Source organism: Trachinotus anak, unplaced genomic scaffold, assembly GCF_046630095.1.
Source record: "Trachinotus anak isolate AG129_WGS33_773 ecotype Australia unplaced genomic scaffold, CSIRO_AGI_Tana_v1 ptg000012l, whole genome shotgun sequence".
Lineage (NCBI taxonomy): Eukaryota > Metazoa > Chordata > Actinopteri > Carangiformes > Carangidae > Trachinotus > Trachinotus anak.
Window position 1 is genome coordinate 16,238,026 of NW_027273863.1, and position 23,838 is coordinate 16,261,863.

At 37.8% G+C, this 23,838-nt stretch overlaps 2 protein-coding genes across 2 annotated transcripts in view; both read right to left on the reverse strand.

Annotated features, from left to right (window-relative positions):
- The window catches only part of st18 (ST18 C2H2C-type zinc finger transcription factor), a 42,972-nt gene extending 42,069 nt beyond the window's left edge, over positions 1-903 (reverse strand). The window contains exon 1 of the mRNA XM_071490588.1: positions 699-903. The gene's annotated coding sequence lies outside the window, so the exon portion shown is untranslated. The remainder of the gene's footprint in view (positions 1-698) is intronic.
- A 5,830-nt stretch (positions 904-6,733) lies between these two features.
- On the reverse strand, positions 6,734-21,234 carry rb1cc1 (RB1-inducible coiled-coil 1). Its single transcript, XM_071491169.1, has 23 exons — positions 20,887-21,234; positions 19,742-19,874; positions 19,523-19,649; positions 19,250-19,420; positions 18,782-18,984; positions 18,117-18,525; positions 17,836-18,006; positions 17,564-17,748; positions 17,231-17,417; positions 16,276-16,357; positions 16,094-16,158; positions 15,889-15,992; positions 15,065-15,191; positions 12,926-14,841; positions 12,469-12,655; positions 11,326-11,434; positions 10,726-11,029; positions 9,156-9,207; positions 9,010-9,057; positions 8,494-8,552; positions 8,165-8,292; positions 7,914-7,984; positions 6,734-7,638 (listed from the first exon to the last, which is right to left on the reverse strand). The coding sequence occupies exons 2-23, from the start codon at positions 19,810-19,812 to the stop codon at positions 7,561-7,563; spliced, it is 4,854 nt and encodes a 1,617-aa protein (XP_071347270.1). The 5' UTR covers positions 19,813-19,874; positions 20,887-21,234; the 3' UTR covers positions 6,734-7,560.
- Between the last annotated feature and the right edge of the window lie 2,604 nt (positions 21,235-23,838).

A 23,838-nucleotide genomic window follows, 5' to 3' on the forward strand; every position in this document is an offset into this window, starting at 1 on the left:
AGCTTGCTTTACTTCAGCCCCTTTGGTCATACTTCAAAAACATGTTAACACATTTGTCATACTAATACTTTCAGCAAACTAAATTAATAGTAATACATTTCCCTTTGGGCAGTAGCATCACATCATCATGAAAAAACATGAAACAACTGAACAATGAGTAAATTAAGTGCTCAAAAAACACAGCACCTTTTGAAGCAAAACATTCCCCTTGTTATTCCACATAAAGACACAGATATTAAAAATATCAGTAACTATTATAAATATAAATTTAGCTTTGGCAATAATTTATCACGCCAACAGAGCTTATAAGAATTTAATACCATACTCACAGAAAGTTTGATACTAACTAGCTTACAAAGGGCTTACTAAGTAACCCACTATCTACCTATCTTTGATAACATACTGGCCTCCTAACTACCTTTCCTAAACTTGAACTGAGCTAAACACAAGAGTTGCTGCAACCAAACCAGATGTGTTACATACATCCTAACAGGTAGAAACAAGGCAACTGTACACATAAGCACCAGCTGTACTAGCTAACGTGTTAAAACTAAAAAAAGTACAGACAGACCTTCATATTCAAATCATAACATTTCAGTAATCATTTTTTGAGAATGAATGTTTCCTTTTATTCGCAATGACACTGTGAATACTTGCCAACACGCAGATATGTTAAAACATGGAGATGCTATACTCACCTACTTGTCAAAAGTTGCTCAAGTACAGACTAATCTTCATGTGCTGTTACAATTACACATCTTTTTGTGCCTTGCCGGTGACAGCCAGGGGCAGTGGCTTTATGTTGTGATGTTGGCCACTCATCTCTACATGTGTACATCCGTCCGTCTGTCCGTCCCATTCTTGTGAGTGCGATGTCTCAGTAACACCATGAATTCATTTCGTCAAATTTGGCACATCCACTTGGATTTAAGGATGAACTGATTAGATTTTGGTGGTCAAAGGTCAAAGGTCAAGGTCACTGTAACTGCAAAAAAACCCACTTTTTAGCCAATGCAAGACTTCACACAACAATTATGACAAAATTTCACCCAAATGGTTAATATTTTATATGATTCTGGATAAACTGGGATATAACTTGAAACTGGTCTCGTTAATTGTAGTTCATAATAATTTAAAGAATTTAACTTCCTGTAAATATATATATATATATATATATATATATATATATATATTTTTTTTTTTTTTTTTTTTTTTTTTTTTTTTTTTTAATTTGATCAGATGTTGCATATTGGTAAATTTGGTAAGTCTTCGGAATTCCATATTGTCATTTGGAAAGACTTACTTTATATCAGTGCATTCAAACTACATATTCAAAACATGTTTCTTGAAGGAAGTCAGGTCCTATCTATGAACTATTTGTGTCTTTTACTTTATGCCATTATGTGCTAACTACTCTACACTGCAGATTTGACCATACCTTTCTTCTAGAAGAGATATTGCATTTTAAGAGACTTAGATTCATGGAAAGTAGACAGGTATGAATCTTAAGGAAGATGTTGCATAATTTCATTAATACAAATGATTTCTACATCAGATGAGTGAGAGTTTTAATCCTAAAACCTCATCCTAGGTGTTTGAAGGATATCATAGGAGCTTTATCTAGCTTAGTCCTGGAAAAGCAATTTTGAGAGAGAACAGAATGTACCATATTCTTGACCCGTCTGCCTCAGATGCTTGCTGTATATGGAACTGAATACTGGACGTGAATTGTATCATTCTCTGTGTCAACTTGTTAGATGGCAGTTGCTGTAGTGGAGTGGTGAGAGCGGCACATATGCATTATAGGAGAAAATTGTGAAATGACAGATTCCGGGTGTGATACTGAGGGAATGACTAACTAATAGGAGGGGTGCTCCAGGCTGTTAGCTTTGAAAAGCAGTTTGCACATTACTTTATCTTGTCAATCAGATTCCTGGAATGGAAGAGGTGACTGATAACTTGAATTAATTATTTTCTTATTGCATGCATGTGTTAATTCATGTTAATTTATGTCCCTTACAGGCCCAAGCCAGAATATCCAGAGTAAAGCGCCACCTCTGGCACCCAGATCACCACACCACTCTCTTTGCATATATTTATATCAAATGAAAGACTTTTTTTTAATCCTGTTGGAACAAGGACTGACTGCCAAATTTGATTTTTAAATGTACTTTTAAGCTGTTCATGGTTTACGTTTGCATTTTTTCTTAACAACTGAACAACATGGAGCAGTGTTTACGGCTATGATGGGATTTGAAAGTTACAGATTATTTTTTTATAAGCAAATCCTACCTCTTAAAACATACCCCCTTTCTCAAAGAACACAGCTAAATAATGTAGCACAAGGTCAACACTCACAAGACATACCTCTTCATTCTCTAATATTGTATCTAGTAAAAAATAATTTAATTAGTAGTTCATCATCCAAAGCCAGGTTTGCAGTCATAAACAGCTTCTCTACTGAATTTGATCACAAACAAGACCGGGAGCAATTCTGTAGAATGCACACAGCATTCTTTAAACAATTGCATTTCACTAAACATCTTTAAACATTTTGACAAATTTAACTTCCTCTGAACACAGAGGATAAGAGGAAAAACATTTCTCTGATGAGAACAGAAACAGCAAGAAGTTCTAACAAGGAAAAGCCTGCCAGGTGGCGAACTGGCTGCACCAACAGAACGCACAATCTGTCTGCTTCTCCTTCCAAACCATTGACAGCTGCCATCACCAGCCTTGCACACTCGCACTCAGTGGCTCCTCAGCTCCCTGCCCATCCCTCTTTAGTGTTTCCTGCTAACCTCAGAGACAGGGTCACCTGGCCCCCTAGTTGCCCGTCTGTGGGGCCCTGCTGGCCCCCTGGAGACCTGCCTGCATGGGGATGCATGGCTAACAGAGGTCTAGCAAAGCCTCTTTAATATGCAAACCAAGGGGCTATTCCTTTGACCCGAGACCATAGCTTTTCTAACAGTGAAATCCAAAAATATTCAAGTGATGTACAACGATGAGATCTGATTAACAGTTTTTGATCTCCTGGTTATTTGATACTGAATATTATAACAGACAAACAGTACCATATTCAGGTATTTTCTTCAACCAGGAGGGTCATTTTTGGCTTAATTAAAGTGATATGTAGCATGATTGAATCCGATTATATTCTCCTCACTTGATCTGAAAAAAATAGTCGTCTACAGCTTTAACATTTCTGTTAAATTGGAACAGCATTTCTCCACTGAGTAAAACCTAAGCACACAGATGCACAGAGGCTAAACTGAGGAGTGTTCCACAAAGCTAGCATTGCAACTGGGCTAAAAATAAAACCTGGCAAAGTTATTCTGATCCCTTATTGGTCCCATAGTTTGATTTCACATTTAGCATTTGCATTCCCCTCCGCATAAACATTTCATTCTTCCCCTCCTGCAGTACAATGAGACTTGAGTGACTTTGGCAGCAGATTTTGGATCGGTGCTCCTGAATCCACCAGTGTATGTTATCAGCAGGTAAACAAGCTTTCGAACAAAGCCATAATGGAACTGCAAGCGGCATAAAGAGGCTCATCTCAAAAGCTATACAACCCATCAAAGCTGGTGTCATTTCCTCAACACTGCACTGCAGCTGGAAAATGCATGGCTGTTAGTTACAGTTTAAATCGCCTGTCTATTTTCAGACACTTCAGAACTATTTGTATTGATTATTTACTTGTCAGTAAGCAGCCAGATTACCAAAATAAGACAACAGATTTTAATGTTTACTGGATTCTTTTCCGTTTTGTTTTGTGGTAGAAAATCAAAAACTGTGTCATGCACTAAATTAATGGGATTTGCACTATAGGGTATTTGAATAATTATTTTCTACTGAAAATGAAATACTTCTATCTATATTTGGAAGGATTACTGATGGCATTGAACTTAATGTGAAAATAATTTGCCCTTTAAATACGTAGTTAAGCTATATCCTACACTTTCTGCTCACCAGATGCAATCTTGTTAACCGCACGCCTGGATGCTTGTCACCAAACTTTCCACATATTTGCCTTTTGGGCACAGCTCAGATGCACAACTAAACCTACGCACTCTCCTCCCAGTGAGTGGAGAAGCCTCAAAGCTTTCCTTTCATATGCTGCATTATCTCTATGGCGGTAATTATCCATAAAACTATGCCATCAGATGTTGATGATTTCCAATATGAACCCAATAAATGTGTTTAAATTTTGAATTATCATATTTATGTGGATATGTGTTACTAATAGTGATTATGTTCGTCATGTGGGTAGAAAATCAACCATCCTTATATTGCGCATTCTCACATATTTCTCAGACATTTCATCACACATTTAATCTGCCCCTGTCTAAGATTTTCTACTGAACCTGTAGTCAAGGCAGAGAGAGGACAATAACGGATGAGATTATGAAGCATGTCTGTTAAAGCATGTCTGTTTGATCATCATTCTGTTTAGGTGAAGTTCTCTACTTGGTCTCTTCAGTCCCTGACAGCAGATATATAACCTAATCTCTTTCCCTAACCCTTTTCTAAGGCATGAATAGGGTGGAAATGTGATGGCATTAAGTCGATTTACTCCTTGGTTTGCAGTTTCAGCCTTAATGCCTCTTGGCTCTTCTTCAACACACTCGTCCCATTTAGATTTTCAAAATATAAATGTTATGTTAAGGCTTTCCTATTTATTTTCATTTATCCATCATTTGAAGTTCATGCATATATTTACCCTACAAATAATGCTTGTTTATTTGCAGCTCCATCTATCTAGTATAGTGTCAGTGATATTGGAAAATCAAATACAACTTGTGTATTATCTTCAAATGCAGGAGATATCAGTGACAAAGGGCAAGATCTGAGACTGTATGACATTCTTTGTGAATCTTCTCTGACATCATTTTGATATTTCACATTTGCTCATCTAAACCTTAATTTAGTGCCTCCAGCATATGTTGACATGCAAAGAAAAGCTATTATAATCTGTCTTTGAATTTTAGCTGATGGCATTTGAAAGCTGCATTAATATACCTGTCCTTATACAATTACTGTAGTGTATTTGTGATGAATTTATGCTCTTGCACATAAAAAAGTTCAAGTTAGTTTTGAACTCTTGTGTGTCAGCAATAAAGGAGTTGAATTTGAATCAGTGTGTGCATGATGACATATTGTTAATAACGTCAGTATGATGTTGTGTTAAATTTTAAGAGGGTCATTTCCCCATGAAACTGTTTATTCCAAGGGTTCAGCAGATAGTACCAGCACTTCATTATTAAGTAATAAACATTTGTCCAAAATAAACATTACGTCTTGCAATTCTTCACATTATGAACTCTATATTTTATAAGTGCAAGGTTTTTTTTTTTGTTATTGTGTTGTCCATAAGAAAAACTGGTAAAACTGTGCTCTTAGTGCACCTCAACTCAACATTTGTTAAATGAGTTTCCTCTTTCATGTCACCTCTGAAAACTCATTTTTAACTGAATAAATTATATTTGGATAACATGTTTCTATGTATGCAATACATACTTTTTTTTGGCGTTCTATTTTTGTATTTGTTTTTTATACTATGTATTTTTGTTGTGTTTCATTGTAATTCAATTTGTTATGTCTGCTTTTGATAAGAGTTACATAAAAAAACTTTGCAAAAAGGGCTGTCTAGTCATTTTTGAATTATATGATACATTTCTGTTGAAATAGATATTACAAAACAAAAACAAAGATGAAGACCACATTGTAAGTTGCTATGCTTGCTGCTTAACAACAGCCAATTTTATGACATAGTAGTGAAGCTAAGTAGTCATGTGTTATAGAAATAAGTTTGACAGCAAGTCAAAAGCAGTTTTAATGATGGAACTAGCTAGAGACTACACATGGCAATGTTAAATCCCATTCAGCCTGATGAGAGTGACTCCCAGCAGCACTGAGCTCAGTGGGGGGTTGTAAACATTTACACTAAGAGCCTGTCCAGTGCACATGGTTGGTGCTTGCCAGCCACCTCGGTATCGAATGTTGTGTTGCATATTTTGTCATTCAGGCCTGTCCCGAAATTGTAGGAATCACACCATCAATTTATGAAGGAGCCATCCAAATGTGACAACAGGCTTATGCTAAATGGAGAAAATAGAGCTAAACATTGTTAAAACACCCCTAGACCCACATGGTAGAGAGTGCTCGGCGGAGAGCTGCTATGCTCCCCGCTGTGAACTGGGAAAGTGATGTTGGTGGGCTTCCTTCTCCATGAGGGCCGCATCGTTCTTGGGCCCTGATTTGAAGCCTTTTTGAAGTCTGTTTCCTGCAGCAGTGTGCCAACATTAATGTTTCCACAAAAGCAAAAATGCTAAATCAAATGAATGCACTATAATGTGCAATTCCACATTGACTCCTGAATCCTGCAGAAATTTTTAAATTAAAAGCATCATTAAAATGATATTTACTGTATATGCCCTGATAGGCTCCATGTGTATTTTGTTTTATAATAACAAGCTATAATAAAAATAATTTTTCATTAGTTGAGAGAGAAATCTTAATTTCTAGCAGGTGAGCAATTCTTCCCAAAAATGACCAATTGTCTACTGGTGTAATTAGGGTAAATTAGTATTTGTCCATGAACCAAGAAAACTTTCCACTCCCTAATGAACATTACAAGGGTGAGTCCAAAAGAACCATTTACATTTCTCATTTACATTTCAAATATAATCCCCAAATATGGAGCAATAATTGACCATCACAGAACAAAAGATTATGTTTGGGATCAATCCTTTATTGTTTCAAAACTCTATCTTTTACAATACAGTCATTTATTGTTACATGTGTGATTTGATGGGTAATGTACAATGTCTTCCGATAATGAAACACAGTCACAAAGTATTCCTTTCTACATATCAATATTCTATGATAGTGAGAAGTTTGTGCTGATATATTTACTTAGTTCTGACAGCTCAATTACTTCCCTTTTCAAATCAACAAAAGCATTGTTTTTGAAAGTGCATTTCAAGGATTGCAAAGCCGACTGTTTCCATCAGTCAGCCATAATGTACATTTCAGTATTGACAGAGGGCCATACTGCTTTGTGAGTAACAAACAGCATTAACTACATTTCCAACTACAACATTTATCTGGATAAGTAAATCAAAGAAAATATATCAATATGCATGCCATGAACATTCCTCCATAAACATTTATAATAAATGTATATTTTCATTTAATTATGTTGATAATGACACAGTATTTTCCACAAAAGGACAAATGCTGATAATGAGAACTAATATTTAACATCCAAATTTTGTTCAAATTTACACACAGGTCAAATGGCATAATGCCACAGTGTATAGGGCAATGCCCTAATAAGGTTAATAGCATTTGGTCCACAATAACAAATCTGGGTTTAAAAGAAAACAAAAATGTGGTAGCAGGTGGGATTTTGAACTGAAACTCAAAATAGTATGATGATCTCTTAATTCTTTCAATTTTTAAGGTCTTTCAATTTTCAAGTTATGAATTATGATGTGAAGTTTCTGTTCAAAAATTAAGCAATAGAAATATACATTTTAGCTCATTACTTGGCTATTATACTTTTCTGTTCCATGGAACAGCTTTCACTCTGTAGAACTTGGTTCCTAAAGGAACCTTGAACCTGTTCTGGGCCTGGTGAAGGAACAGAGACAAGGAAAAAGAGCTTTGTAAGACAGAGAGAAGGTACAAACTGTGCATACATTAAAATAACAGCATAAGTGACATGAATCAAATCAACACATCAAAAAAAAAAAAAAAAAAAAAAAATCAAATTAAATCAAAACCCAGTGTGGAATCTGTTAGTAAAAAATAAAACAAGATCTCCAGGATTATCATTCATCTATGTTAATATATTGTTTCTTAAATATTCATTAAAAACATTTTATATCTTGAGATAAATTCAATACCTTTTTTGCCTGGCAATATTCCTTCTCCATCACTTTTCCAAGTACCCACGGCCGTCTTGAGGTCCCCGATGCTAAACAACACAACAAATCAAACGTGTTGAACAAATACCAAGTACATACTGTATACACAGTCATTGTTATAAATCCATTCGTACTTCAGATATTTAGCACATCTTTATTTCATAAATCACAAAACAAATTCCAACCATACAGTTCTCATCATAATCACAAAAGGTTTGGACAAAGCTGACCTGGTTTGAGGTCCAGTGCAGTGAGAGACTCTGAGTGGAGGAAGTAGAGGGTGGGACCGACTGTGAACAGCACGTAGTTATCATGCCTTTCATCCAGGATGATTAGAACCAAATCGCCTACCTGGAAGCTGAAACATAAAAAGATGGACAAAGAGACAAAAGGATGATGACACACAGTTCTGCAAACTGCTAACAAAAACACAACACATTAATGGTAATTATATAATAATATGTATAATTATACTGCACGTAATGATGGTCAGAGTTTTAGTTAAAAATCACATCAGCAAGCACATGTTAAGGCCATGTGTTATATTCTATTCACTTACTCTCTGATGGCGATTTTGTCTGAATGCCGTGACGACACAGACGACATGCTTTGAGACATCTACAAAGAAAAGGATTAGGGAGACATTACACATGTTACAGAGAAGTGTTAACAGTATTGGCTACAAATGACTTCCAAGAGGAACATCTGTCTGACTAGAGATTTGCAAGAAATAGGCTTAGCAATTAGTATTCGTACTTTTACCCAATAGACAGAATTACACTAAAACTAATCTCAGTTGTGTCCTTTTAAATCAGGTAGTATAAGGGCTGATTAAAACAAACTTTTCTAACCATAAAAGTAGATTTTTCACACTTGTATACAATACATGTTTGTGTTTCAAGCATTCAATTTCACTAAAATTCATCCCTCTACACGTTCTAATGACACTCTTCGTAAAAATTCATTTGTCTTCACTGAGCTCTTTAACCTCCTAGGTCAGGATTTTATGCTTTGATGCTACTGCCACCTAGTGGAGCAGGGATTACATAGCCCATAGAGATGATAATTGACTGACCAGCCTTTGATTGAGGCGCTTGTTTTCTTCTTCCTTCATGTGTAAAGTCTGCAACATACATCAGATTGATTGAACAGATAGAGACATCCACAAACACAGTGGTTTGCACTTAAAATGCAATGTGAAAGATGAAGGTGTCCACTTACCCTCTCAAGTAAAAGTATCCGCTGTTTCTCCTCTGACATCAGGATATTATCACTAGAAAAAGAAAACACCAGGTTATTGACAATCATCCTCTGAAAAATGTCAACAAAACTGTATCATGTGAAAATGAAATGTGATTTAAGTGTGAAGAAAACTCTAGACTGAATAGTTCTCAATCTTGATAGTGATAAATAAAACACTTACACTGTCTGATCCTAGCCTGCCTTTCTTCCACTGTCAAATGTTCTCTCTGTCCATCCACTTTTGGCTATTGTACACAATTTCATGGTCTCCTGAAATTCTTCAGTAATGCAAAGTCCTCTGTCTGTGACTACCAACCAATTTCATATCATCACAACATAAAAGGCTCTCCGCTGTGTGCATTTTCAGCCTCCTTCAGGTCTGCTGTAACTTTGCTATGGGTATATTATGTAAAACTAACATGCTGAGAAAACAAAATTAGACCAAATTCAGTTTTTCAGAATTATATCCTTGATAAAAACCAAAGGGCAACTTAGTAAACAAAAAAGTACATTGAAAGTTGATACACAATGATTTAGGAAAAAAATGCTTCAAACTAAATAAGATTATTTAACAAATAGGAAAAAAATAAAATAGCTGAAACACATTAATTTGTCTGAAAAATATCTTTGTGATCCTCACTACTACATTTACTTGCTCTAGAGAAAACATTTTTTAAAAAAAAACAGAAGATATCCTGTACACTTAAACTCTTATAGGTTAAAATAAGTTGTCATCTTTTTAACTTAGTTTTCACTGCTAATAGCTAAATACAAAATGACAAGTTAGATAATGGCTAATATGCACTGAAGATAAAGACTGAATGCAGTGATTCACCGCCATTTATGTTTGATTGTACAAGACTAGGTTTACACACACTTCAGTAACCTGGGTAAGCTTTCTGCTGTAACTTGACCTTGTGTGCGTCATATAAACAAGGAGCAATGTTTCCTCCGTCAGGCTCAGAGAAAAAGAAAACCTGGTTCACCTGAGCTATATTTCTACTGAAGACACCCAACATCCTGACTATGTATATAGTATATGTACTGAATGAAACGGAGAGTTCTAAAGAGATTTCTATTTATAGGGCAACCTAGGAACTGGGAAGTATTGTAGTAACAGCAGTGCTTAGAAATGAAAAGAGATGAAAAAAATTTAAAACTCTAGGCTATTTGTAAATTCAGGCACATACACAGGCGCACAGGTAAGGTAAATTGTGTGCTTCCCCTCAAGACAGATTGTCCTTTCAGAGAGCTGTCAAAAACACCTTTTGGCTTCAGCATCACATAGTACTAAACAAGTGTCTTATATAACATTGTATACACTTGTAATTTGTCAATCTTGGTTCAAAAATAAGGTGTGGAGCGGGGGAAAAAAAAGAAAAATGCACTGACTGGCCAAATGCATGTCATCACAGGCCTTAATCTGGTTAAGAAAATGCATGTAATTATGTTGCCTTAACCTGATCTCTTCCCAGTAACCAGGTGAGATAAACAATCACCACAAAATATCTCTCACTGTCAACATGTTTACTGGAGAGAAGCTGCTTACTGGACTGTCACCATGCTGGCCTCTACTGCTGAATCGACATATTCGTCATCTCGAATGGCTGCCACAGAGGCCAGTCTGTCAGTTTCAGCCATGGACTCAGAAGAACAGGCCCCAGCCACAGGCAGAGCTCTGGCTGCTGCTGCTGCTGCTGCTCCAACCTCTGTGACCTCCTGAGCTGACGGGTTAGGAGTGAAGAAGGCAGAGGAGACTAGTGCAGTGCTTCGCAGGCGATTAAGCTCTTCTTCCAAGTGTTTCTTCTCCTGCATGACACTCGCCCGGTCCTCAGAGAGCGTCTCTATCAGAGCTGCGAAAAGAGAAGAGAAATAAGAAACACTGACAGGTACAAAGTGCCTACAACCTATAATTCATTACACTGGCTATTCTTAAAATATAAACAAAGCTTGTGACCATTTATCAGGTATAAAAATAGCCAGATTACATTACCATCTTGTGTTCCATGAAAACCTCTAATTAAAAAAACCTGTGTTTATAAATGTGAGCAGCATGTTTAAAGACATAATTTGCACTAATTAGTTCTTTCATCAGACAAATAAAAATTATTACCCTGCGCTAAAAGCACTCAGTATGCACAGCACTCACCTTTGTCCTTCTCCTGCTGTTGGGTAACTTTCCGCAACTTCTCTGTGAGCTCATTGATGATCTGCTCCTTCTTCAGCTTCTCTCGGGTTAGAACAGTGTTGAAATTAGTCTAGGAAAAACAAATTATAATAATTATCATTATTTAGAGTTTAAACAAGCTTGACAGCTATTTTGGTCACAAAGGAGAATTTATATCAAAGCACAAATGATTTGAGAGGATGCCTTTTAATTGTGAAATTTTAAGGATTCAGCTCAGCTGGCAGCCATGGGATTTTAAATTGTTTTGTTGATTTTCGATAATCTGTTTGAATTTCTGTATTGTTCCATACGTGATCTTTTCTCCATTTATTATACCTGGTGACCAAACAAAACGAAATGGAATTATGCAACTGTTTTTCAAAAAATTGGTAATAATGGTTGAATTATGTAATATTTTGTGCAAAACAAAAATCCTGTCAGATTAAACTATTAAGTGGGGAGAAACAGAGGGATCTGATATCTCTATAACAGAGATGTCATACATTTTTGTAAAAACAAAAAAAAAGGAGAGTAAGAGTAAAAATGTAAAAAGAAAACTCTTTGATTTAAACCAAACAGATAGACAATGATTAGTGCCAGCAAGGTAAAAGTGGATTTGCTGGACAAATTAATAATAGCCTGATCTCTAGATATGTGAGGCTTAACCTGAAATTAAGTGCAACCTGCTGAGTGTGACAGTGCCAATAACTTTTCAAAATTAAAGGTTTCAGTGAGTGAGTACTCTCTGCTGTGCTCTCTGACCTGGCAGCCCATAAACATATTAACTCTACACTTCAGACACTCAGTTGCCAGTTTAGTAGGAACACCTAGCTAAAACGACCGCAGTCTTTTAAAGAGAGCTGGTGATTAAACTTGATTAATATTTTGTAGGCTGCAGCACTGTATTGCATTATACTGAAAGCTGTTTGAAATATTGTTTTTTTTTTTTTAGGTGGGTCTCAATGCAATGCAGAGTGAATGTCTGCCATTATTAGAAACAATATATCATCAATCATGGTGATGATCTATGCCATGTCTTCCAAAGAAATTTGATAAAGGTTTAATTACCGCTGCACATGCCAAGACACAGTACTTTGTCAGCCCATTTACAGCCTAAATGCAAACCTGCTGCTCTGCGATTAGTGATGTCTTAAGGTTCTGCATTTCCTCATTCTTCTTCTTCTCAAGGAGCTCCATCTGGGACTGCAGGGAGGCCCTCTCCTGCTGCAGCCGCTCTTGTAGTGCTGAGTCCAGAGACAGGGGTGCTCCGGCATCTGCACGCCCCTCAGCATGCAGCGACAACCCCTCATCACTGAAAAGCACACAGTCAACTTTTATTCCAACAGGGTAATCACATAATCTGGACATGTAAACACATACAAAGACAAAGGACAGTAAACAGTTCTCTATCTATCAACAGTAGCTTCTTTAGCTTGTTTACATATCTGATCCCAGATTTTCTTTCAGTGTGTCATTTTAAATGTAATTTAATTTAGGCAAACTAGTCAGAACACACAAAAACACACAAACTGAGGTTAGATGTCTATATGTCATGTGTCTGTTATTGTGATCACACATTTACCTTTTTGAGGATTGTCTCTCATGAAGCTCATTCTCAAGTTGTTTAATTTTCTCTAACAGTCTCTTTTCCATCTCTTCCTTCTCCTGCTCTAACTCTTTAAAGGCATCTGGTGATGCAACCTTGGTGGTCTCTTCTTTTTCTAAATCTTTCTCGACTGCTTGTCTGTCCTGCTCTAGTTTTTCTGCCTGCAAATTGTTGATTACTGTCCTCAGTTCTTGCTCCAGTTCTTGGAAGCTCCTCAACTGCTTTTCTTTTTCTTCACTTAGAGCCACTTGCTGGTCTAATTCCTGCTTAAGTTTCTGCTGCTGCTCAGCATGGTTCCTCTCAGCATCCTGGGCTTGCTGCTGCAGGGATGAGACCTCGCTGCGCAACAAAATAGTCTCCTCCTCGTGTCTGTCCACCAGCTCTGAGATGCAGTGGTCCTTCTCAATCCTCATGAGAGTCCTCAACTCAGCTAGGTCCACTTCATACTCCTCATTTTTTACCTGAAGCTGTTTTCTGATATCTGCCAACTCTTCGCTAAGGACTTTGGTCTCAGCCTCTACCTGAGACTTCACAGCCTCAGCCTGCTGAATCTTGGCCTCCTCAAATAGGAGCCTCACCTCTTCTGTCTCTGATTCTTTGAGAGCTAGCTCCACCTCTACTTTGCAGCGGAGTTCTGCGAGCTCAGTAATATGAGCCTCCAAGTCCTTAATTTGGTTGTCCTTCTCTCTAAGAGCAGTGGTATGGTGATCAGCTGCCTCACTTAACTTTGCACTACTTTCAGCATCCAGATGTGCCAGAGCCTCCTGGTTATTCTTGGTAAGGGTCTCCAGTTCAGCCTTGTGTTTCTGTTTCATTCTGTCCTCCAGCTCCTTCAAGTGAGATTGCTCAACAATTTCCAACTCCTGTCGAATCTTCTGCTGGCTCCGTTCAATCTCGAAGTGCAGATTCTCAAGCTGGCTGGTCAGGGAGTCTCTTGAAGCTGTGAGCGTCTTGATCTCTTCAGCTTGATCGCTGATCATCTGCTCCAGGTTTTTGATCCTATCTGTCTGGCTACTCTCCCTTTCAACCCATCGCTCTTTCTCATTCTCGAGCTGGGTAAGTTCTTTCTCTTTGCGCTCCATAAGACCCTCCAGCTCCAGCATTGCGCGCTGGACGTCTCTGACAATATTCTGGTTTACTTGATTTTCCTCCATTAGTGTCTGAACCTGCTTCTCAAGCTCTTGCCGAACAGAGAAAAGCTGGCTTTGATGCTGCTCCTTCAACTCCAGTTCATGGGTCTGGCAGAAGTTGTCCACAATGTTGCGCACCTCTGTGGTCATACTCCTCAGAACAAAGCCAAAGTCATGATGTTCTTTTAACACTAGACCTCGTAAGTGACAGAGGTCATCCTTCACACTTCTTAAGTTGGAATGGGACTCCTCTGCAGCAGACCGGTACTTGTCAATAACTTGTTTGAGGACAGTGATCCTTAAGTTCTCTCTCTCTAGTGTTGTGGTATCCTGCATACGCTTGTTGTCAATAGCGTTGATCACTGAAGAGTACAGAGACTCCACCATCATATCAGGGCTCGTAGGGTCACTGATAGGGTTCGGGGAGGTCAAGTTCTCTTCAATCACAAACTCATTGACAGCAGACATGAAGTCAGACTCAGGGCTTTCTGCTAGAGAATCCAGGTCAAGGGAGCCCTGCTGCAGGACTGGATCCATGTTCGGATGGCCAATGGTCTCAAAGTCAAATGTTTGTGCGTCAATGCTGTCTGGTGACAGGTCCTCTAAAGGAGCTGGGACAGGAACATGTAATGGCTGGCAGCTGGGTCCCTGAAGGCTAAGAGAGGAAGGGGTTTTGGTGGACATCGGAGTGGTGGTCCCAGGTATGCTTTCCGACTGAGGGGTCAGCACAGTTGATCTGTGAGCGCTCTGAGAATAGGATGCCTTGAAAATCAAAACAGATGAAGGGAGAGGAAGAGAAGATATTTACTATCTACACAAATGAGAAAAGCAAAAGTAAAATCATACTATGCATAAAAACTTTTTGGATTTCATTCTGTATAAGAACTGTGCTTAAGAACTTCTTTAAATTTTAAAAGTAACCAGTCAATCTTAATTTTTACTAACTAAATAACAAACAAAGGGTTGCTGATGACGCTGTCATTACCCTTTGTTCGCTTAACAGGTCAGTAATAGTTTGAGACATCTCATCCACACTCTGCGCGGCTTGGACCAACTGGTGAAGCGTCTCTACATGGTGATTTAAGGGCTCAAAGTCACACATTGTAGGAACCCTAAAGGAAAAAAATACATACGAATACATTTCAGGACAGAATGATAACAAATACAACTGTTAACTAACTGCAAGTTAGTGCTATAATGGCTGGGTTTCAGGCCAATTTCCACACCACAAGATAAGGCTCCATCACAATCAATAAAATTTTATATATAAATGACTTCATTCAGAGCTTTAACATCAACTTTAACCAGCCAGTATATCCTCTATCTGGACACCCCAGCCTTTCCAACATATCTGGTATGATTTTACAAAATATTATCTCATATACTGGGTGTGCTAAATTGTAGTGTTAATCTAATTTGGTTTGCACATTGGCTTGACTGATTATCTACTTTTTGAAGCGATAGTGTGGAGAAAGGCAGGAATTGGAAATGCCTATTAAAAAGTTTTTAAAATTAGCTGGATAATTGTCCTGCATTCAACCCTGTGCCTCTTCTTTCACAGAAATGAATTACTTGTGAGAGATTTGATGACACATTCAGAAGTCTAACAAGTTTTTGTCCATTCTGTTCACAGTAAAAAACACATTTGATTATTCTACAGACAATTTGCATAGAAGATCTCCAGCCACATTCATATGATTGAGAAATGTACCTGTTTTTATTGCCCATCCTCTAGGAAATCTCAGTAGGGTTATATAACTGACAAGGTTATACCTAAAACCATTTCAGTGACTGAGGAGAGTGACTTACATAAGGAAAGGCTGCACCTCTACAGGACAGCAAGATTTCAAGTACTGCAGGTCCTCAAGTGAGATGTCTGGAAGTTCATCGTCAAACCTTCTGGGCTTTCGTGTCTATAAACAATAACAAATACAAGAAACCAAATTAAGAAACCCTTAATTAAATAAATTAAATAACATACATGATAATACCAACATCATGAAAGCAAACTTACGCAGAATGATGTTGGAGGCCATGAATCAAGTCCTCTAAACAAACGATTTCTGAGAAAAGACTTCCCTGAATAGACAAAGAATCAGGTTAGATCAAGACTGACCATGGTTATTACAAAAGCACATAGTGTGCTGTACAGTGACAACACAAATGTCATCATTTGAGTTTTCAAAAGACACTTACTGAAGAGTTTCCCAAAGGATTCCCTTTTGAACTTCTCTGCCTCGTACAGTCGTTTCCCATCCTTCACAAGTGCATAAGCCCACTGAAAAGATTCATTGTAAAGCCTTTACTACAACAAAATAATAATTGTGTTTTTTTTTCTATCCACTTTCCACTTTCAGGGCTTGCATATGCAAATGCATATGGAGTCAGGCAACAGGTTTAAATGTCACAAAACAATATTATTTAGCTTCACTCCAGTTAAAAACTGTATAATCAGTCTTATTATAGAAAGTACCCAGACTCTCAGGAAACTTAAGAGTTTAAAAAAAAAAAAAAAAAAAAAAGCAAGAGGAAGAACGCAACAGGAGCCGTTTCCTGTTGCAGCAACCACTGTCAAATAATATAATTATCTCAATAAAAGAGAGAACAAATATGAGCAAAATCAAGAAAATGATGTCCCACTCTTACAGTGCATTTGAACACAGCAATAAAAACAGGAAGGATGACAGTCATTATCACTTGCGGCTTAATAAACACAGGTGTCTTGTGCAAACATTCATGCCACATGCTATGGCACTGTTCCATTATCAGGGAACATACCAGACTAAAATGCTATCTTATCTAGCCAGCACAGGCATGTATTATCATATTATCATTTTATCATATTCTCTTACGTCTTACCATTTCAGGAATGTTAGATGTTGTGAGGCAAAGTACGTACATACAAAACATAAAAACAAACAATAAAAGACTAAAAAAATAAAGTTTAAAATTAACTTAATTTTCAAGCACTGGTAAACAACATAATAGGCTAGTTCTCGCTTCATCATATTGGCGAAGTCAGAGAACAACTACCCAATTAGAGCTGAATATGTAAATTACGTACTCAGTGCTAAACACACCCAAAAGCTGCAGTTTGAATCACTTTGTCTGGACGCACAATTACTGTCCAATAATGGCATTCTGAACTGACCTCTCTGTAGTGGCGCATAAACATTTTTCTCCTGACGACTTCCACCACTGCCAAGCAGTACATCTGGGGCACAGTACTGAGGGCATCCACAACTCGCACCCTTTCCATCAGCTCCGTCAAAAGTCTAAGCAGAGCCTGAAGTTTCTCCCCATCCTGGTCTGCATGAAGCATCACGTAGCAGCACCATCTAATTCAAAATCAAGTTGCAAACATAATTCCCTTGAAATTAGCATTTTGACAGTAAGCCAAAATCACTATGCACACCAAGTAGTGAGTTATGAAACAAGAAGAACAGACAATAAATAGTGGGGAAGAAGTGGCTTTTAGTTTTACTTGAGTCGGACTTGAAGGTTGTTTGCAAGTTCTTGTTTGGCAGTGGTGCACTTCTTTTTGATGTCTAGCAGCTTCCTGTGGTTGTTCAGCATGATCATCAGCTGGTTGGTGTGACTCAGACACAGGTCAGGGAGAACAGATGTATCCTTCAGGTTTTCAGCCCGCTTCTGATTGGCCAAAAACCCCTGAATGAAATGACATGTAAGCACAATTCATGAAAAACAGAAGATGGAGAGAGTAATTGAATAGTGTTTATCCCTTTCTTCACATACCTGAGCAAGTTCTTTCTGTTCATTTACCAACTTCTTACAGCTTGCAATCATTTGGTCTAGAGCATACAACCTGTCCTCAAGCCCCTTGATGGCTTTCATGTTTTGATTATCCAGCTTGGCAATTGTGTCACGACAATCTGCCAGGAAGGGTTGAATGATCCGTGGGTCAAGCTGAAAGAAATAACATTTTAATGAAGACTTTCACATATTTTTCCCCACACAATTTGTGACTATATATATAATACTTTTTTGACATTTCTATTCATTCATCACTGACTCACCCTATTGATGGAGTCAAAGCATTTCCTCACAACTGACTCCACATCATTAGGTCTGTCTTGCACGTTGATCCAGTCTAATAGTGTGACATTGAAGGAGGACGGGTTGGCGAACTCAGGCATGTCTTCATCTAATAGCGCAGCTCTCAGCCCACCACTGTCAGTCATTTCATTTGTTTCCTGGTCACCAGTTGGCTCACTTGTGGCTGTCCCCGTAGCAGATGCTGATAAATTGGAGGGCTTCTGTGCATCAGTATTGCAGAGCACCGAGTCAGTGGATTTTTCTTCTTCTGTTTCATCTGAATCCTTTTCTGGGGTTGAACTGGACTTCTCCATGGTCTCTCTGTAACTATGTCTTGTCAAACTTTCCAGTAGAGGTATCCTAGCCATTACGGAAACCGCTGTCCCTAACCTGCAATCATAGAAAGATTTGTATTAGGAAGGAAAGTTGATCAAGCTCATTCCCTTCTAACAGAAATATATCATTACTTGCAGTTCTTCACTATTTTTTCAGTCATTAAACTGAGCTAAGATTGTGATTACAATATTCAAAGTGTCAACAATGGCATATGTTGATATTAGTTAGTAATAATGAAACAGCATTTTAAATTCCAAACCACTGGATAAGATTATCAAAGACCAGTACAACTCTCCTTGGCAACACTTACTTTGTAAGTTTAACCTTAATTTCTTCCAAGTCATGTTGATAATTTGCGTATGAGGTGTCAAATTTCACAAGCAACTTCTGATAAGACAGAGTGCAGTCGTCCAGATTAGCCATAATAGCAGCCCAGCCTTGGTGTTGAAGGTGTTCATCATGAACCAAACGTTCACAGAAAGAGCAAAGTTTCTTGGCAACTTCAAACATTTCCTGAAAGAGCATGAAAATAAGGTCAGGCCAAATTAGGAGCATTCCATAGTTAATGGATTAGTTACACTAATTGAAAAGACTCAATAGATGTACACAATTTTAAAAAACAAATACACATAATTATAAAACAATTTGATAAAGAGAGTATGCAACTGACAGGCAAACATTTCAAAGCAATTTTTTAGGCTTGGAATGTCCCAATGAAAGGCAAATTTACAAAACAAGCAACCGACCAACCACACAAACAAAAAAAGTAGGTAACTACCAGAGCAAGTTGTGTTCGTGAGGCAACGGTGTGAAAGACAGCTGGCATCAGTAGAGACTCCTCCACTTTAACCTGAATCTCACTCTCAATGGATAAGGTTGTTTTGGGGATCGTTGGATCCCGGTCACACAAGATCATCTCTTTGTTGAAGAGGAATATGGGGTTGGTTTCCTACAGATCAACAGTAAGACATTAGTAATCAGAACATTGCACATGCTACTTTTACACCATCAAGGAAAATAAAAAACACCGTAACAAATACTATAGACTTACAGTGCCAGCACTGTAGCTGCAGACTCGTCGCTCTGCAGCCATACATTCCCCCCCATTGACAACAAGGACTTGATGTTGAATTGCAATCTTATATTTGGCTTGGATGGCATGTTTAAGCTCCAGTACACTGAAACAAGGGAAGGATTTATTTAGGTCACAATAGCCAAGATTTACAGACCACAATTTCTAACTTTTGTTGGTAAAATACCAGTTTCTTACGTTTGGACAGCAAGATCAGTGTCAAATGTCAATGTGCTGCCATTGTTGACCTGGAACACATACAACTTCATGTTGATTCTCCCAGAGTTCTTCACACTTGCCTTTCTTGCTCATTTAGTCATTCAAGGCAACCCTGCAGAAAAAAAACCAAAACAAAACACAAACATGAACATGAGTTAGCTGATAATTTCAACTTTTACATTTATGAAGTCTTCCTTATTATCAATAAATGTGTGATGTTGCCACTCAGCACAAAGCCATAAAGCTACCTGATTAATACCCATGTATGGTGTTTTCTGGGCTACAATATAGGCTATAATTATGTGCACAGATATTATTATCACTGTCTGTCTCTTTAGATAATTTATATCATTGACCTTCAGGGCCACCATGTCACCGTCCCTTTCACCTAAACTTGTAAGGGTCTAGTAATTTCTTGTCTAGTGAATAATTTAGTGTAGTCACCATGTTGTCAGTTACTAGCTACTGTCAAGTGTGTGATCTGATCGAATTAACCTAACATGTTGGTCCAATGTAAAGTGTAAAACAAACAAAAAAAATTAATAGCTACTTAACATTTGTTGACGTTCATCTCTAGAGCGGATAGTCACTAAAAAGATAAGTTGTGGATATTACAAAAAAAGACGTAGCGCTAGCTAACCTCTTACTGTTAACTGTTGTTGACAATATGAAATACCTTATCAACCAAGTTGCTATCACAGACACAGACAATGTGAACGTTAGCTAATTGCCATTAATAGCGATTTGAACGTCTGAGGGCCTCCTATCGACCACGGTTACCCGGGTACAAATGTTTATGTTTGCTGTTTTTAGAACAGGGAACACTTAGCCGTTGTTATTAACCTCGGGCCTCCAGTCTGCCGTGGTTACTGTGCCAAAGAATGAGCCACCAGCAGCTGCTAGCAAGAAGCTAACTAGTCAATAATAAACCGCTGACTGCGCTAACTGGCTATTAGCTAACGCAGCTGTCAGGCTAGCGCAGAACAGCTATTTCTAACGTCGATGATTTTGACAAATGTAATAAGATTACACAAAATAGCCCAAACCACCCGCTTAAACTTATATTGGTGTAAGGATGAGATTCCACATTGAATTAATTAAATAAACGAATTCGTTGGTCTTACCTCACTTTGCTCGCATCTCCCTGTTCTTGGTCTCCACCTCGCCTAGGCGAGCTGGCTAGCTAACAAGCTAGCAACTAAGCTAGCTAGCTAACCTGTTTTAGCTTGGCATACATAGAGCTAGCTTAGCAAGTCACTTAGCAAATGTTAGCTAGACTAAACAACACTGGAATAGCTGACAACCATGGTTAGCTGTATAGATAAACCATACTGTTGCAAACTAATTTTCCGATTTGGCAAACCCCAATCGAGATGGTGTGAAACAAGAGCTAAACCACCACTTGTTTATCCCAGGTAGCTAACTACGCTAACACCCTCTCAGTAGCTCTGTCTGTTTTGTTGTTGTCATCTGCTGATGGGCGGTCCGTGAACGATCCGTACAGCTGAGACTCAACTCATAGACAGTTCAACAAACGGAGTTCATTTACCGCTTTTACTTTTTTTTGAAAGGAAATAAGTGCTGTAATATTTATGCCGAATTTATATCAGTAAATTAGCATAAAACTTATCAAGATTTTATTTCTCAATTTTAATTTATACTATAACGCTTTGTTCTATGTTTTTATTCGTACAGTTTTACCCTTTAATCAATACATTTTGTATTGCCTCCACCCCTATAAGTCTACTAGGATGAATGAATTAAAATGACAAATATGTGCATTCCACTGAATAGGTTCAAAAGACTCGGTTCTGAAAACAGTGTCGAGTTTCCCATCAGTGCATGCGTTCGTCACTGTACTTTTCCAGGTGTATTATGGGAAACTAAGTCGAGTGTTTTGCTGCAACATGAGAAGGGGTGTGGTTAATGTAAGGCTGCAGTGTGTGAATGATCGTATTTTGCTGCAAAGAGGAGGCAGTTTGGGGGTTGTCGTAAACTGTAATGGGATTTTTATTGAACGAGAACTTTTAATATTCTTCTTTATATTCTTTATCCTGCACCGTTTTAGTGGGTTAAGACTTCAAAGCTAAATAAAAGACAATGCTTTGAACTAAGAAAATAAATACATAAAAAGTAAATTGAAAAATACCTGTGTAAAGTTATAATATTTGTTGTTTTGTAAACTTAAAAAAATCGGTAGGGACATTAAAACAACCGAAATATCTAATGTTTATCTATCTTGCCAAACAAAAAAATTGTGCTGTTTATATTAGTGTGTAGGGCACAATCAGAGGTCTTGGGTTGCTGTCACTCATCCCATTTTGCATCCCAACCTGAATTTTTTTTAGAAAGACCAAATATGCTACAGCGGCTGAAGAGCTGATAGATAAATAAATGCCTAATTCTCAGACTATCTCTAAAATATAAAGTCGTACAGTCATTCATGTTATTATTTCGCATTGCTTCCTGTGCTAAATGCACAATGCTGAATTGAATGTATGCTTTTCAGAGGGCACAGTTTGTGTTTGGCAAAAAAAAAAAAAATGTGGTAAACTGATCCTTTAATCCATATACTGTTTTATAAACCAAATTCCCTCTAGAGGTCACTGTGGCACCATAATTTATGTCACCCAAAGACATCAAATGGAAACAAATGGGTGTTTCCTTTTTCTTTCACCTTTATTACCTCTCACATCATCAGGTATCAATTAAGTCACAATTTTGGTTGTCCTGTTCCTTAACATTCCCATGGTAAACAAATACACAAATAATTTCCACATGGGAACCATTTAACCTTTACAATCTGAGCTTGCACAGTTGATGAAGGTGACAAAATACCAAAGTGACCATCAAGACATGTTTCATATATTACATGTTAAATAGGCTATGCAGGAATAAATATATATTGCTTTGGTTGTCAAAAATAATTCCCAGTCAAAGACATGTACATTATGTCCTACATAGTGGTATTAGTTGTTTGGCAACAATTAGACCCTGTATAGGTCTAACTCCCTGTTAAACCTCTTTTAAATAAAAGTCTGGGATGGGATCCAAACCCCAAACAGAAGTACAGCATAATTTTCTGTTGTGGATCTCTGAAACAAGCTCAAAACCAGGTTTGTAAGCAATTCTTATAAATTAGTATAAGTCATAACTCATCAATGCAATAAAACAATGTTATGTATATTTTTTTGAATAGTAAAAGAGGGCCCAGGATCCCACACAGAACATGAGATGTTACCGGGAGTTTGTTGACATTGATGATATGGCGTTCTACCTGCATGTCCATCAATAAAACCTGTCTTGTTTGGCCATGCAGCTTTACTGCAATCCACAGCTCTTCATTTTAAATTCTGGTCAAGAAATAAAGATTTCCAAAGGTGACAGCTTTTGCAAAGCATTTCCACAAGCAGAAAGGATTCAAATATTCTGTAATCTGTATGTGTGACTGTGGTCATATGGAGAATGCATTTATATTTCTACCAGTTGTGTTGATTTTATATGTGCTGTTATAGTCCCCAAACGCCCTCCCACCTCATGTTTTAGAATTCAACTTTGGACTGTGTTCAGTTTCAAAATATCAATTTGAGCTGGGAGGAAGGTCAGAGATTGCAGAGTGTTATAACAAATCCGTGCATCTTCAATTTGCCAATTCTAGCTCTAAACAGCACAGCCATAGCAATTTGTTACTTGTTCCCAAGTCTACTGTGATCAAACATTGGGAATAGCCTATGTATCTTGGATGTGAAAGATTCCTCGAGGCAAACAGAGATGCAATCTGTAACTAGTTAAGAAATTACTTGTTTTTCTTGCTGAAAATAAACTCAATTCAAGTGTGTGGTAAAAGGATGACCCTGGAGTTTTGAAATGGTTTGACAAATTGAACCTTAGCATTAGAAAAGGAGAGAGGAGCTCTGTCAAAACAACCAGAAAGGTCACTGGCTTGATCCAGGCACAGCTATCTGAAATCTCTGAGAGGCCTGTGTTCACTGTGCTGCACTGGTTACACCCTTAGATGGTAGTTTAAACTGGTGTGCCTGGATGCCACCCAAGAGTGCCTAAACATAGCTGAGAAT